Here is a 17,065-nt window from a genome sequence, read left to right as displayed (position 1 = left end):
TAGTTCCTCATACAAAAGGATTTTTGAGACTCTGCGTGTTTGATTTTCTTTTTTATACACATGATTATGACAGCGAACTGTTGTATAAATGCAATATCACACTCGTAGCAGTGCAATATGGCTGTATATCGTCACTAAGGGACACTAAGGCACTCGGCCTGCAGCCTCGAGCCAACACAGGCCTCCCACCAGTGCCGATATACAGCCATATCGCACTGCTACTCGTGTGATATTGCTCATATATCCCAATCCTGTCTAACTTTAATTTTTCTGTTGAACACAGAAGAAGATATTTTGAAGAGTGTTCAAAACCTGTATCTATTGACCTCCATAGTATTTATTTTCCTACTATGGAAGTCAATAGCTCCAGGTCTCTGGCATGCTTCAAAATATCTTCTTTAGTGTTCAGCAGAATAAAGAAAATCATAAAGGTTTTAGGCCACTTGTGAGTGCATAAACTGTAAGACTCTGAAAACTGCTAAAATTACATAACGTTAAATTGTACATTAGAAAAATAAATGGCTTTTACTATAAATCATAACTTCAAATAGTATTAATTAGTAATATTAAGAGCTAAAATCACCCTGATATCTCCTCACCTCATTTTGCATAGCTTGTTTCATAATCTCGTCGAAGGTCACAAAGGTGTCGTTCCCTCTTATGGCATCTTTTTCTAGATATCCCAGATGAATGTCAGTAGCAATGAGGATCTTGAACGTGTCCTCGTCATCACTAAAAAAATAACATTTAAGAAAAATATCCAGAATCAGAAAGAGTGCAAACATTCTGCGCAAACCTTTTGTGTGTGTGTGTGTGTGTGTGTGGTATTCAGGAGCTCAGAGTACATACATACAGTCAAACTTATTCGCCCTCCTGTAAATTTCTTTTTCAAATATTTCCCACATTATGTTTAACAAAGCAAGGAATTTTTCACAATATTTCCTATTATACTTTTTAAATTCACAATGTTTTTTAATGAAATAAAAGCTTTACTTTCACTCTGTACAGCTTTACTTGCTTCAGCTGTGGCTGAAAGTAACAGCCTGATGGATGATGATTTCAAAGATGATTGGAAGGTCACCCATGCAGTACTTTCACTTTCACTTTCTTTTAATGAATAAAATATCTGTACATCTATTTATCATATGAATAACTGAACCATTCCCAGAGGATAAACTGTTAACTTTAACTCCAAAGTGAAAGTGAAGAGGACAGTTGTGTTAGATGTATCCAATAATAATCCCTCATAACATCTACAATATTAAATATCATTATTTTTTTACCTGATTATATGTGGTGGAGGACATGTTTTATATAGTTTGCCTGGAAATTCAGTGAGGTACAGTGAACTTGAAATGGTTAAGGAATACAGCTAATTTAATAATTATAATAATAATATATTAGTATAAGTAATAACATTTTAATTCATTTCTGAGATGTCATAAGAGCAAATTAATCCATGTAAAGTTAATTAAAGTTAATACTTACACGGTGCTTCCAGCTGTCGCCATGCTAAGAGACCGCAGATGCTAAAAACGATCGTGCTGATGTTGTAGAAAGAAAGAAATACAAATCTGTTGATGGAGATCTAAAGTTTTAGCCAGTTAATACTATATACATATCGTCAGTAAACAACATGCATGTTAAGCATACAGAACAGCAAGATTAACAACATATATTGATTAAAATACGCCTAATTTGAAATATTTGTGACCTGAATTATGCTAATATTAAAAAGAAAAGCACAATACTTGTGAAAAGCACGAAAGCTCCACAGACTGACACAGGAGTTCACATGTACACAATCTCCGCCTACTGTCGGAAGTCGCGGGAAGGTTTTTATTTTCCTTTGAATTCTGGGAAATGTATTTTATGCCTTCCCTCGCTTCAAGAGAAATGACTGCATAATCAACTACACTTCCCAGCGCCACTTGCACCACTCGTAAGTGTTGTGACTTCAACGTGAAGACGGCTGGTTATATCTTATTTTCTGTAAGTGATTTACACATAATTGCATTACAAGCACGGGTTTACTAGTTTAAACGAGACTAACGTTTAAATTTACATAGTTTTGATTTAATTTACGATTTAATGTTACGTCGATATAAACTAGGGCTGTGCTGTATTGTTTGGACTAAATAAAAAGTCCATCGTTTCATATTATGCCCTATCGCTGTCACAAAACACATTGATTATGGTCATATTTTTTCATCATTTATATGAGTGCACAATTACTCAACATTATAGGTCTGCAGACAGAAACATCGTGAGAAAGATGCATGTTAAAAGATCAGTGTTTGAGATTTAGCATTTTATTTTGTATTATTATTTTGATGTCCCTACTGAAAAATCCAGCTTAAACTAGCCTAAGCTGGTTGGCTGGTTTTAGCTGGTTGACCAGCCTGGTTTTAGAGGGGTTTTGGCCATTTCCAGGCTGGTTTCCAGCCATTTCCAGCCTGGTCTTAGCTGGTCAGGCTGGAAAATGACCAGCTAAAACCAGCTTGACCACCTAGCCAGGCTGGGAGCCCAGCTAAAACCAGCTATGTCCATCTTAAACCAGGCTGGTCAAGCTGGTTTTAGCTGGATTTAGCTGGTCATTTTTCAGCCTGACCAGCTAAGACCAGGCTGGAAAAGGCTGGTAACCAGCCTGGAAATGGCCAAAACCCCTCTAAAACCAGGCTGGTCAACCAGCTAAAACCAGCCAACCAGCTTAGGCTGGTTTAAGCTGGATTTTTCAGCAGGGGTTGGACCTGTAATCGTTAGTTTATGAGAAGTGTTTCATATTTTATTAATATTTATTTCATATTTCTACATTTTTAACCAAACACAAGTTCTAAATGAAGAGCGAAATATGATTACATTATGAATGGGTACATTTCTGAGTATATACCTTAAAATGTAATTAAAAAATTATATATATGTATATATATATATATATATATATATATATATATATATATATATATTCAATGTGGTAAGTATACTGTTATAGTATTAATATGATTACATAGTAGTTTATGTAGTAGTAATATGATTACATAGTTCAACTCAACTCTCAAATCTGGACTTTACTAGGACTTCTATGTTAAGCTGCTTTGACACAATCTGCATTGTAAAAGCGCTAAATAAACATGAATTGAATTGAATAGTAGTGATTATAAAAGAATAATAATAAAACAATAACATTTTAAATAACATGAAAATTCATTTAATAAAAATTAAATAAAATAAAAGTACATTTAATGAAAATGTTTTTTTGTGAAAGTACAATAGAGCATATAAAAACTTGTACATAGTAGAAGTGATTAAAATGTTTTTAATTAAAAATAAAAGTATTAATAATAAAAATATCATGATAAAACAAAAATCAAAAGTGTATTTCTTTCTTTTGTTCTTTATTTTTATAATTATATATATTATTTATAATTTATTTTTACTTTATTGGCATGACAAATGTCACACGTGTGTTACAATGTTTACATATAAATAGATCATAGTAAATCAATTACATAATAGTAGGAAAAACAATTAGTAAAACATAATAAAAATGTAAATTAAATAAAAAATTTAAGTAATAATAATAAAAAATGATAATAAAACAATATTTTTTCTTTCCTTTTCGTCTTTCTTGCTTTTCTTTCTTCTTTCTTTTAATTCAATTCAGATTTGCTTTATTGGCATGACAATTGTATTATTACAACTTTTACATTTAAATGGATCATATAAAAACAATTACATAGTAATAGTAGTAAAAAATTATAAAACAATAAAAAATAATATTAATATAAAAATGATAATACAACAATAATATTCCTTTCTTTCCTTACCTTTCTTGCTTTTCTTTCCTTTTCTTTCTTTTAATTCAATTCAAATTTGCTTTATTGGCATGACAAGTGTATTATTACAACGTTTACATTTAAATGGATCATATAAAAACAATTAAATAGTAATAGTAAAAAAAATATAAAACAATAAAAAATAAAAATAATATTAATATAAAAATGATAATACAACAATATCCTTTTCTTTCCTTCTTTCTTGCTTTTCTTTCTTTTCTTTCTTTTAATTCAATTCAAATTTGCTTTATTGGCATGACAAGTGTATTATTGCAATGTTTACATTTCAACAGATCATGTAAAATACAATTACATAGTAATAGTGATTAAAAATAATAATAACAAAACATAATAAAAATTTTAATTGAATAAAAAATAAAAGTAATAATAAAACTGCAACAATAATAAAAATCTTTTCTTTTTTCTTTCTTTCAATCTTGCTTTTCTTTCCTTTTCTTTGTTTTAATTCGATTCAAATTTGCTTTGTTGGCATGACAAGTGTATTATTGCAATGTTTACATTTAAATAGATCATATAAAAACAAATATAGAACAACAATAATAAAAACATTATAAAAATTAAAATTGAATAAAAATAATAATAATAAAATAATAATAAAAATATGATAATGCAACAATAATAAAAATCTTTCTTTCCTTTTTTCTTTCTTTCAATTCAATACATTTTTGCTTAATTGACACGACAAATGCATTGCAATTTTTACATTTGAATAGCTGATATAAAAGCAATTACATAGTAGTAGTCATTAAAAAAATAAACATAATACAAATTCATTCATTTTCTTTTCGGCAAATTAAATAAAATATAAAATTTATAATCATACAATAATTTCTTTCTATCCTTCTTCCTTCCTTCGTTCCTTCTCCTCAGTGATGGACTTCCCAGAAGGCTTCAACCAGCTGGAGCTGCTGGATTCACCTGATCATGTGATTCCCATGGGGACGCGGAGCGGTTGGGCGGACGAGGAAGAAGGAGAGGATGAGGATGAAGCCATGCACACAGAGGAATGGTATCAGCAACAGGAGCTTCGTTTACAGGACACTCCCTCTGAACTGATATTATGGGCTGCCGAGAGGAACAGAGTAAGGGATTGTTATTTACTGTACGTAGCATCAAACTCATGCTGCGTCCCAATTCGCATACAATCCGTCCTAAATAGTATTCGAAAATAGAATTAGTATGTGCCAAATCGTAGTATGTTGGAATAAGTATGCCAAAGGTTCCCGGATGATTTACTATTTCCGGTGTAAACTCGAAGTGTAGAAGCGTCCATACTCTAACCGCTGATAATGTTTTAAGGCCCGTTTCCACTGAGTGGTACGGTACGGTTCGGTTTGGTACGCTTTTATAGCCGTTTCCACTGTCAAAAAGCGTACCGTACCGAACCGTTCCGTACCACTTTTTCGGCACCCTTTCGAAAGGGTACCAAACACAAGAAAGGGTACCAAAAGGCGGAGCTAGACGCACAGCTGAACGCTATTGGTTTACAGAGATACGTCATTCGCTTACGCAACAAGCCAGAATGAAAACAAAAGAACCGCCATGTTTAAAATACACGCACAGCCGAGAGATTACAGCGGAACTATTTATACATATAATAACGAGCCATCGTCGTTCCGGGCTCAAACAAACCTTGTCGTCGTCTTGATAAACAGCCACAAAGCCAAGAAGAACAGCAGATCTACCCTGTGCCGCGTAGTTTTTTTACGAGGCAGTCTGAAGTGCGAGCGGTTTCGCTTTCTTGCTAGCGCTCGCCGCGCGTCTAACATTATATCTGAAATAACAAACTTCTTGAGCTGATGATAATAACGTGCGCTTGATTATTGACGTGCTTTTAAAACCCGATCCTGTCAGACACTGACAAACGCGAGAGTGAAGCGTGAAGAAACAAAGGAGAAGCCGGAAAAAAAGGAGCACATTATTCTTCAGCAAAAGGGTACCACCAAAAGGGTACCCTTGTTAGTGGAAATGCAAGCTTGGTAAAGGTGACCCGTACCAAACCGAACCGTACCGTACCGTACCAGTCAGTGGAAACGAGCCATTATTGAACATTATTAGTGCAAAAACATGTCAGAAAATTACATTGCGTAAAAAGATAATATCTATCATACATGTCATTTGAATTCTGAGCCCATATGAAAAATTATAATAAAAAAGAAATAATGACAATGATGATAATTAAAATTAAATTGTAATTAAATAAATAAACAAAATAACAATATAAATAATGACATTAAATACAAAATGATATTACAAAAAGGGCATATTAAATTTCTTTTGTCCAGGATGAATCTAACAGACAAGCTTTTAGAGACTTCGAGGTTCCTAGATAATCAAAGAAAGGATCCCAGGTCCGATAAAATAGAATAATAATAAAAGAAGATTTGTTCTTCATAGCTGTGGAGAAAGACTCAAGTGGAATTATGTTGCAGACTGCAAGCAGCCATTGATTTAAACTGGGGGTTCTTCATTAATCCACTTTACAAGGATATATTTCTGAGCAAAGTAAACCAAAGTATGTAGAAGGCCCCTTTTCTGTAAATCATAAGGTATATCTTCAGTGAGACCCAGTAAGCAAGTCTTTGCTCCCAATCGAAATGTACATTCAACAACAGTGTTTATTTTCCCTACAGATTTATTGAGATTTAACTATTTTTTTTTTGTTTATCTTTTTGTTAAGAAGCATGACTCTATGGTAAAAAACAAAATATAATGTTCTTGTTACTGTATTGTTGTAGTTGTAAACTAATTGAACTAATTGAAGTGCATGAACTTTTAACATATTTTTTATGTAAAATAGTATGATGTAAAATGAGCATGGTGCATGTATTTATGTAAAATATTCAAATGTATATGTATATGTGTATATATATTTATATATATATATATATATATATATATATATATATATATTTGTTTCCTTTGTACCACATTTCCTGACTCGCTCATCCAACTCAGCCCAAACTGGCTCAATAATATTTAGATCTCATGACTGTGCAGGCCATGGGAGAACTACTTTCTTCCACCATTCATTCACATCTGCAGCTGACGTCAGAACAGCAAAAACCGTTGCTAATTCACTAACATCAGAGCTAGTATTTGAATTTTGTATTTCAACTTCACGTATAAAAGTATGTGTATGTATTAATGTAAAATTGGTTTTGAGGTGCAAGTGCTGTTGAAGTCTGCGTTAACCAGAAGTTGCTGAGACTTTTATTTTAGTATTTTGATGTGCTTCCAACTGAAACTGAATATTGAGTAGGGGGTGGGGCTTTCTTTTGTGAATCATTCACTCATAGCAAACTAACGGTAAGCCAGGGTATAATACACAGAAGCAAATGCTATAACAATGTGAGCTAGCAAACTAAAAATTGTAATTTTTGATTTCACACGGACTTTAAGCCTTAAATCTGTAAACTGGTCAATGTTATCAATTAATATTCACCTCACTTGCTTTTTTGTGAGTTTGGGTCACCATACTTGACGATACTTTTTGACACTGTAGAAATAAAGTATTGATGCATTTCTTATTTCTGTTTTCTTATCTACAGTTTGCAACAGTGGAGCGTCTTATTGCGTTGGACCCGACGCTTGTCAACTGTCACGATAGCGACGGCTACACCCCTCTGCACCGCGCTGCCTACAGTGGCCATCATGACGTGGCGTCTGCTCTTTTAAAAGCTGGAGCGAATCTCCACGCGAGAACAGCCGACGATTGGATGCCGCTACATAGTGCCTGTCGCTGGGGTCACGCTAACGTAGCATCTCTTCTTTTGCAGTGGGGGTCAGAGATCAATGCTGTGACAGCAGGTCGACTCACAGCACTACAGCTGGCCGCTGGAAATGCCGCCGCTGGGAAAACCATTGAGCTTTTATTATCACAGCGCACCCTACAGGCGGGACTGAAAAACAGCGCAGGAGAGACGGCATACGATATCGCACATCGCACAAGTGAACATCACAGGTTGTTCGAGATCGCAGAGCCGTGTAATAACGTATATTGATATATTTACGTGTTAGCTTAGCATTAAACTTTTGATGGCTTATGACATCGTACAAGTGAACATGAGTTTTTGTTTGCGTTCGCAGAGCTTTGTAATAACATGTATCGATGTATAAACTTTGGTGTCTTATGATGACATTGCGCAAGTGAACATAATTTTAGTTATTTAATTTTTTCGCAATCGCAGAGCCTTTAATTTATTATCAACAAATGCCGTCATCAATTTGTTGGGCAGTTCATGTGACGACAAGATAATCGAAATTCGAATTCAGCTTCCCCTATGTTTCTCCTCAGTTTTGTATTCTTGCTACGCAAACTGTATTCTGTAAAGATCTGGTGTGATTCGCTCTCTTGAGGTCATGCCACAGCATCTCAATCAGGTTGGGGTCAGGACTCTGACTGGGCCACTCCACAAGCTGTATTTCTTCTGTTGAAGCCATTCTGTTGCTTGTTTACTTCTATGCTTTGGGTCGTTTAAATTGCGTCACCCGTCCTTTGTGTTTGTATAAAATTAGTTGAACAAATATTTTAGAACATCGAAAGTAATCAAATTAGTTGTATTTGAATAAAATTAGGGTGACACAGTGGCGCAGTAGTGCTGTCGCCTCACAGCAAGAAGGTCGCCGGTTCGAGCCTCGGCTGGGTCGGTTGGCGTTTCTGTGTGGAGTTTCTTCTCCCCGCGCTTTCGTGTGGGTTTCCTCCGGGTGCTCTGGTTTCCCCCACAGTCCAAAGACACGCGGTACAGGTGAATTGGGTAAGCTAAATCAGTGTTTCCCAACCCTGTTCCTGGAGGCACACCAACAGTTCATGTTTTGGATGTCTCCCTCATCTGACCCATTAGCTTCAGCTTTTGGAGTCTCTTCTAATGTTCTGATGAGTTGTTTCAGGTGTGTTTGATTTAGAGAGAGGTTGAGAATGTGTACTGTTGGCGTGCCTTCAGGAACAGGGTTGGGAAACTCTGCATTAGAAGAGACTCCAAAACCTGAAGTTAATGGGTCAGATGAGGGAGACATCCAAAACATGAACTGTTGGTGTGCCTCCAGGAACAGGGTTGGGAAACACTGAGCTAAATTGTCCGTAGTGTATGAGTGTGAGTGAGTGTGTTTGGATGTTTCCCAGAGATGGGTTGCGGCTGGAAGGGCATCCGCTGCATAAAACATGTGCTGGATAAGTTGGCGGTTCATTCCGCTGTGGCGACCCTGGATTAATAAAGGGACTAAGCCGACAAGAAAATGAATGAATGAATAAAATTATAATGGATAAAAAACGGATCAGGAATTGATCATGCGAAAAATTGATCGTCTAACACATGAATCAAGTTTTCGAGACCTAAATTGCGTCCCTGAATGTTGTTTCGAACGGAATGAAAACACATTAAAGGCTTAACACATGAAATTAATTTAGAAACGCATTAAGAAAGCTGCATCTTGCAAAAAACACGATTTTTTGTCTCATTTGAGAAGTTTAAATTGGATGTATGTCACGATAAGGGGAAAACAGACCATCTTAACTTTTGTTTCATGTCAACTTTCAGGTTTGTTGATATTGCTATGTGTAATTAACACTTTGCGACACAGATATTTATAATTTATTATACATATAAATACTGTAAAGCTTAAGTTTTCTGAAGATGTAGTTAATGAAGATATCTGTAGTTTGTGAAGCTAGTGTTTACATAGAATTACTGTGTGGTCGTAATGTGAAATATTGATCATAATGTGATGTTATAATTATCTAAGTGGAAGCACAATAAAGTCATTCCAGTTCACAATGATTATTAGAGCGCTTAGTTTAAATCGGACACAAATATTACTCTGACATTTACAACGCAGCAAAGACCGTACTTTTCTTTTTGGATGCAGTTTGGCAAATAATAAAGCAAAAGCCACCACATGATCAAATAATGTGGAATGTATGCATATACACATGGAGTAAGGTATAATTATGGTTAAGGGTGGGAACCCATTGAGTTCTGGAACAGCTAAAAATGGCTACCGAGAGAGGAAGTGTAACACATGTTTAGTTGCTGTGGGATCTACAGTGTTGCCATTCGACTGTAAAATGTATGGTGTTTTCATTTTTACTTAAACATTAGTTAAAGTTAATGAATATATTTCTATTTTATGGGAACTAAACATAAAAGCAAAACTAAAACATTTTAAATTATCATTTGGTATATAAGTCTGTCTCACTATGCTTTCTTTATGACAATATAAGCCTGGATGCTGCTCTCTCATTGGCTGTAACCAGCGGTGTTATTTTCAATCAGAACGCGTCACACGGCATGATTTTGAATCGCCGACAGATCCAGATATTTAGCATGCCAAATATCTCATGCCGAGTTCAGACTACATGATTTTAGCCTCAATTTTGACTCGCTGACAGCTTTTCAGAAATCGCCGGCGAATGGAGAGGGGTCTGGATGCAGACCTGGTGGTGTGCAATCTGAGCTGCATCCAAAGCTTTTAAATGCACTCACCTAACCCTACAGCTCAAAGTTACGTCACTAGCTCCATTGAGTGCATTGTGTCTGACATTGCATCTCTGAGATATGAAGTCTCAGCTTGCAACATAAAGGCTACAACCAGATACTATTGGACAAATGGGTGAAATCACAGGCAAATCGGTGCTCGTTCCCGAGAGTAACAATCACACAGTGTAAACTATCAAAGATGCAGTCTGAGAGAATCACAGATGAGTCGCTGACAATCTGGAGCTGTCGGCGATTCAAATCATGCCGTGTGAGTGTGATCTGATTGAAAATAACATCGGCGATTACCTACAGCCAATGAGAGAGCAGCTTTCAGGCCAGCAGGAGGTTGGGGGAGGAGTTTAAAGGGCTTCTTTTTGTCTATTTGGACCCAAGAAATGAAGAAAAAACTAGTGTAAATTTGGCAGGAGCATCCATGAGCAATACCACAACGGGGTCGAAAAAGAAAAAAGCTGAAGAGAAATTGCTAATTCCCTTCAAAAGCCAGGTGAGCAAAATTAAGTCCATTTTCAACCCCACTAAAGTCTTCTTTCTTATTATGTAGTTAATAAGAAAAGATAAACATGACCTCGTGTTGTTGCCATGTCTTTTCTTGTGTGTTTGGTTGTGAGACTGAGAACATCTGCGATTCTTTTTATTGTAAAGTCATACAGTGTGAAACCCCAACACAATATCACGGCTATTCGTAACTTTTTGATTTAGTGGCTAATTCGTATGAATTCGTACAATCTAATTCGTACAATTTGTTCATCCCCCAATGATGGTTGGGTTTAGGGGTGGAGTTAGGTGCCACGCCTCTTTTTTAAAATCGTACAATTTCATACAACTCGTACGAATTAGCCACTAAACTGACAAAACGTAAAATAGTTACGTTTTCTCGTGAGATCAGGCTGGAAACCCCTTGTCGCCGATCTATCTTGCAGTGTAATGCCTCATTCACACTAGCAGCGACTTTGTAGCTACCTGTCGCTCTCGGTGGCGATCTGCAAACGAAAGTGTGTGTAGGTCTACAGCACTGAGAATGCAACCGGCCTCTGAGCGAGCTGAGAGTCTCACTTGAGCTTTACTGGTGCTCCTATTGGCTGTCTCTCAAAAAAGTCGCTCTTCATTTGCATAAAGTTGAAGGACTCTCAACTTTGTTGTGTCGCTCGACACGCCCACCAGGTCGCCAACAGTTGCTGGAAGTCGCTCGCGAAGACGGAGGTCACCAGAAGTTGCTCACTCTCCATTGAAATGAACGGTCTTTTTGCCGCTGCATATTGCTCGTAATGTGAATGAGGCTATAGACGGAGGTCGCCGCAAGTCGCTCACTGTCCGTTGAAATGAACAGTCGTTATTGAATTCGCCAGTGAGGCTTAAACACAGCAGTGACACAATTGCTGCCCCAGATAGCCATGCAGTGTGAAAACATCTGTGACTCTACTACTTTTAAAATTGTGCAGTCTGAACTCAGCGTCATGGGTGTCAGCGACTCAGCGGCGATTCTCTCAGATGACGTCTTTGATAGTTCATATTGTGTGACTGTTAAGGCTGATTTATACTTCTGCATCAAGCGCACATGTATGCTTCAGTGCAGCCTTTGCGTGGTCACATAGCCCTCACCGTGGCTGACGCAGACGCGCACCTCTCAAAAAATGTGACTACACGTCGCATCGATGCATAGCGCAAGCTCTTTGATTAGTCGGCTTGGTAGCACTGAGAGCTGCGTGAACCCGTTGAAGCGAACGTTTACGAGTGTTGAGTCCTGTGAAGGAGCTCCAGATGGAAACTTTCGTTATGTGCTAACCTTATGATTAAAGTTGCTGCACGTCTATCGGTTCCCCCCTCTGAATGAGCGAGTTTTAGCTACTTTTACATTAAGGTAGTGTTCAGAAAAAACAAAACACCCATGAAGAAACTCGACACAGAGGAACAAAAAACCCCGCTGCCAGCTAGCGTTTCAGAAGTGTTCTTGCAGAGAAACACAAACAGTACGCAGAAGTATTAATGCACGACTACACGCAAGGCAGGCGTCTGGGTCACAGCGATCACTAGACGCAAAAGTATAAATCAGGCTTTACTCGGGTGAACGAGCACCAGATTGGTCGGCGAGCAGGACTAAACTCGTGCAGTCTGAACTCGGAATGTATTAAAACATACGCTTGTTTGTTGTAAAAATTCGTAATAATAACAACAAATACTAATTTGTTGATCTCCTTCCATGTGCAGCCATTTTGCCTCTTGTAGCTGGTGTATTCTGGGAAATTTTCATACCCCTTGGTTTCGAGTGTGGTCCTGAAAAATCTTCATTTCAAGGCCCTTCCCTTTAGCCCTACGCCTTCAAGTTAAAGAGAATTGGGACACCCCTACCCCTTCACGTGAAAAACAAGGGGTATGGGCAAGGGCTAAGGGGTAAAATTGGGATTGCGCCTAAATGAAAATTAAACTGAAGTGCTCCTATTACGTCATTTTACTGTGACAAGCACGTGAATACAGTTCATGAGCACTGTACAGTTCTACATACAGTGAAGGGCAGATTTTTTTCAACTTGGTTGATTTCTTTCTTCGTTTCTTTCTTTCTTGAAAAAAAAGATCTTTCACAGAGATAACATTAGTCTTGTGTTTGAATCTGCCACTATGCTGATACACAGCCGTTTGTAGCTCCGCCCTCTTTTAAAAACACCACAATCTCATTTGAATTTAAAGCGACAGTCACCAAAACGGCATGTTTTGGATCAAAGCCACAAAGGGTCAGTGTCAGAGAGTTATTAAACATTATCGGTGTGGTATTTTGAGCTGAAACTTCACACACACACTTTAGGGACATCGGAGACTTATTTTACATCTTGTAAGAAATGGCATAATTGGGCCACTTTAAAAGCGTCTTGCTAATGAAGTTGTGAAATAATTCATTTGAATTATTAAAATAAGGCCTCAATGCACCAGTAGTTTGAACAATTGAACTCTGGAAGTTGCTTTGTCTGGCTGCTGTGATTTTACGTACTTCAGCCAATGTTTCTTTCTCTCACACTCACCATTTTGTTCCTATTTCAAGGCTGTTGGAGTTTGCTGAAGCAGCATGTCTGGGCAGGAGATGTGTGTGTGTGTGAAGAGTTTTACTGGCATGTTAAGACAGATGCACTGAGGCAACTTATTGCACGTCCTTAATGCTCATGCGCACAACATATTTACGAGCAGCTCCAGACCTCTGTCCTTGATTGACAAACTTCACATTTTAAGGACTTTTTAACACCCGAAATAGCCCGTCTGCATTTCTAACACTGACAGCAACAGTACAAGACACAGAAAAAGAGGAACTAAAAAGGTAGGACACTTTTTATGGTATGAGAACTTTTAAAAAGAGGCAGAGGAGACTAATGAGACAATAGAATAGTAAAAGTGTTTTGATATGTCTTTTCTTTTCAAAACAGATTGAGATTCTTAACATATCGTACAGTGTTTAATGTATAGAACAGTGTAGACTGCAAAAAATGTGTTTCTAACTTCAGGTTTCTGTCTTTTCTAGTCAAACCTTTGAAGAATTCTTAATCAAGTAACATTTTCTGTGTAGATAAGAAAATATATAATTTTTTATTCCAAAATAAGTCAAAATTAAGTAAGTTTTTCCTCAAAACAAACAAACTAATCGTATTTTAAATAAAAAACAAGGTTTATTTTGCTTATCCCCACTGGCAGATTATTTTGTGGTACACACTTTACAATAAGGTTGTGCTGGTCAATGTATTTACTAATATGAACAAACAATAAACAATAGATTTATTATTATTCATTTTCCTTTGGCTTAGTCACTTTATTCATCAGGGGTCGCCACAGTGGAATGAACCGCCAACTCATCCAACATATGTTTTATACAGCGGATGCCCTTCCAGCTGCAACCCAGTACTGGGAAACATCCATACACACACATACACTACGGCCAGTTACTTTATTCAATTTTCCAATAGCGCATGTGTTTGGACTGTGGGGGAAACCGGAGCACCAGGAGGAAACCCACACCAACACGGGGAGAACATGCAAACACAGAAATGCCAACTGTCCCAGCCGGAACCAACAACCAACAGTGCTAACCACTGAGCCACCGTGTCACCCAAAATCATAATTACTACATCATTAAAATTGTATTTCAATTACATTTTGTATTACTTTGTCAGAAAAGTAACTCGGCTACTCAGTAAACTATTAAATGACTCAACACAACTTAAAATTCAACGCATAAATGCACTACATATAAATGTCAACGCCGAATAGACAATAGAAATTAAACACGCCGATGACTTACAGTAAGTCAGAACCAAAGATGACATTTTGTGATTTAAATCTTATCATTTTAATTTAAATCTTTATTTTAATATGTAACACTTTAAGAATAATACACATTATGGGCGCAAGACGTGTTTGGCACGATTTGTTGCTATTTTCAGACCAACACAACTGTAGTTTTCACGTTGTTTAAGCAGATCCATTTGTGTCACTTTGTGGACTCATGGGTGTGCTGGTCTAAAAAGGAGGTGTGTTCAGGCGCATTGTTGGTGTGTTGCTATTTTGAAGAACTGAAGTAGACCAACAGCGCCATTGAACAACTAAAAGCTGCTCTAAATGTACAGCGCAGAGTGCGTTATGCACCTTAAACACCTACACATTGCTTAATACATGCAGGATGTACAGCAATACACAAATATCTTTACAAATGAAGACAATTAAAGGATTCAAATATTACAAAAATGATTATTTTCTACATAAAAATATAAAACCACTGCCTTCATGCCTCATCTCGAGAGGCTTTTTTCAGTTTATTCATGACAATCTGCATTTGTATAATGTTATTATTATTAGCAGTATTATTTATTATATGCAGATTTATATTTGTTTTATTAAAAACAAGTTTAGATTTGTCTTCCTGTGGGGTTTGGAGACGTCTGCATCACCATATAGGGCATAAGAACAGGACGTGTGTTTGGATATAACTCAGTTTTTTGACCACACTTCGTTTTTATCGTTTAATTATTCATTTGCTGGAAATTAGACCTGAATTTAGAAATAGTTTTGAGACAAATCTTTGCGCTTAACAAGCAAAATGGTTTGGTCTTCAGTGGAGTGAGTTTCCACAGCCTGATCTCACGAGAAAACGTAAGCATTTACGTTTTGTCAGTTTAGTGGCTAATTGGTACGAATTAGTATGAGCTCAGTCGTTTGAAATTGTACGATTTGAAAAAGGAGGCGTGGCACCTAAACCCAACCGTCATTGGGGGATGAGCAAATCGTACGAAATTGTACGAATTAGATTGTACGAATTTATACGAATTGGTCACTATATCAAAAAGTTACGAATTGCCGTGAGATTGTGTTTGTTTCCACCGTTTCTTTATCCACGACAGTAAAGGAGTAAAGCAAAGAGTAAAAGTAAAGTAAAAAGAAAGTAAAGAGGCTGAATGGAGGAGGCTCGTTCTTTATCCTCATGCTCCAGATGGCCTGTTGAACTGTTTTTCGCGCAAGTAAAGCGTTCAGTTTTTCAACTTGCAAAGTCGGCCATGTAAATAGCAAATGCGCCATGGAGCAATGCAACTCACTCTTAAAGGGAATGGGAGATGAGACTCTGATTGGTTTAATGCACGTTATGCTCAAAACACACCCATAACTCATTACGAGAATAAGCACACCCTGTTTGACCATGCGCCAGGGCGCAAACTGTATTTTTGCAACCTTAAAATAGCGAAAGTCGATTCGGACACGCCCTTAATACGTATGCACCATGCGCTTTAGACTTTGCGTCTAGATCGTTAAAATAGAGCTCTGTATGTATCACAACACAAACCATTTCAAAGCAATGACCTAATATTACATACATACCATATATTGACACAAATTTCTGACAAATTTCATTGTTTGTCAGGCATGTTCAACCTACTCAATCAATGAATTTCTCTGCTTCTCTATCGTAGGGGTGGTCCACTACGATATCATATTTCAAACTTAAGTTGATGTGTAATGTAGCTGTGTGAACATAAACAACATCTCTGAATGTAAGACGCTCAAAGTTCAATGCAAATGGAGACACTTAGCAAAGCCTACAGCGAACGAAGTTTGGGGACTACAAAAAAATACACCCGGGTTAATGCGATCACAAAACCTTCAGGTTACACGCATTCACCACGCACAGCGAAGGGGCGTGGCCAGAGGCACTGTAATGTTATAGAAGAGAAAGCTAAAATGCCGTCCAAATGCTGCTATTTCCACAGAGCTTCTTCTGTTTCTGTATTTGGGCTTCCAGAGGACATTACACAAAAAGAGAAGTGCTTACAATTTAATTTTAATTATGTTCCAGAAAATTTAAAAAATATATATAGCAAGCATTTGACAAAGGACAGCTTCCAGAATCTCTCCCAGTTCAGTGCTGGGTTCGGCTAAAAACTCCACAAACCATAATAGACGAAGCTGTGGATAGTGAGCCACAACCTGTAAGTATTTTTATTTGTTAAAGTTGATCAATTACATGCACAGTTTCTAGCGTTTCTAGTGTTGTAGCAAGGACGTAAACAAGGATGTAAAACAACAGGAAATGCTGTTTGGCACGATTAACAATTTAGCTACAAAAATTAACCACTTTCTGGCCATCAGACATTAGGCATGGACATATATATTGCGATCGTGATTTTTGAAAGTAACACATCGCTTTGGAAACATTTACTATTACCATTTGGTGAGTCTCCCCATACA

The 17,065-nt window shown here is 37.0% G+C and overlaps 3 protein-coding genes across 3 annotated transcripts in view; 2 read left to right on the top strand and 1 right to left on the bottom strand.

Annotated features, from left to right (window-relative positions):
* mre11a (MRE11 homolog A, double strand break repair nuclease) overlaps nt 1–1,811 on the bottom strand; it is a 33,425-nt gene extending 31,614 nt beyond the window's left edge. Inside the window, 3 exon segments of the mRNA XM_056474309.1 lie at nt 600–732; nt 1,489–1,574; nt 1,752–1,811. Of these exon segments, the coding sequence (XP_056330284.1) occupies nt 600–732; nt 1,489–1,511 (156 nt within the window). The 5' untranslated portion in view covers nt 1,512–1,574; nt 1,752–1,811.
* A 118-nt stretch (nt 1,812–1,929) lies between these two features.
* ankrd49 (ankyrin repeat domain 49) lies at nt 1,930–9,634 on the top strand. The gene is made up of 3 exons (XM_056473608.1): nt 1,930–1,992; nt 4,728–4,939; nt 7,409–9,634. The coding sequence occupies exons 2-3, from the start codon at nt 4,730–4,732 to the stop codon at nt 7,859–7,861; spliced, it is 663 nt and encodes a 220-aa protein (XP_056329583.1). The 5' UTR covers nt 1,930–1,992; nt 4,728–4,729; the 3' UTR covers nt 7,862–9,634.
* Nucleotides 9,635–11,769: 2,135 nt separating this feature from the next.
* Nucleotides 11,770–17,065, top strand: part of amotl1 (angiomotin like 1) — a 29,567-nt gene continuing 24,271 nt past the window's right edge. The window contains exon 1 of the mRNA XM_056474329.1: nt 11,770–13,655. The gene's annotated coding sequence lies outside the window, so the exon portion shown is untranslated. The remainder of the gene's footprint in view (nt 13,656–17,065) is intronic.

The sequence above is a fragment of the Danio aesculapii genome, chromosome 15 (assembly GCF_903798145.1).
Source record: "Danio aesculapii chromosome 15, fDanAes4.1, whole genome shotgun sequence".
In the NCBI taxonomy this organism is placed as follows: Eukaryota; Metazoa; Chordata; class Actinopteri; order Cypriniformes; family Danionidae; genus Danio; species Danio aesculapii.
Note: the sequence above shows the minus strand (reverse complement) of the source record. Positions and strands in the feature narration are given on the sequence as shown.

Excerpts from the sequence above, each read along its gene's own strand:
- ankrd49 (XM_056473608.1), top strand. The coding sequence starts at position 4,730 with ATGGACTTCCCAGAAGGCTTCAACCAGCTGGAGCTGCTGGATTCACCT. Across the intron at positions 4,940-7,408 it reads GGGCTGCCGAGAGGAACAGA|TTTGCAACAGTGGAGCGTCT; the intron begins GTAAGGGATTGT and ends TCTTATCTACAG.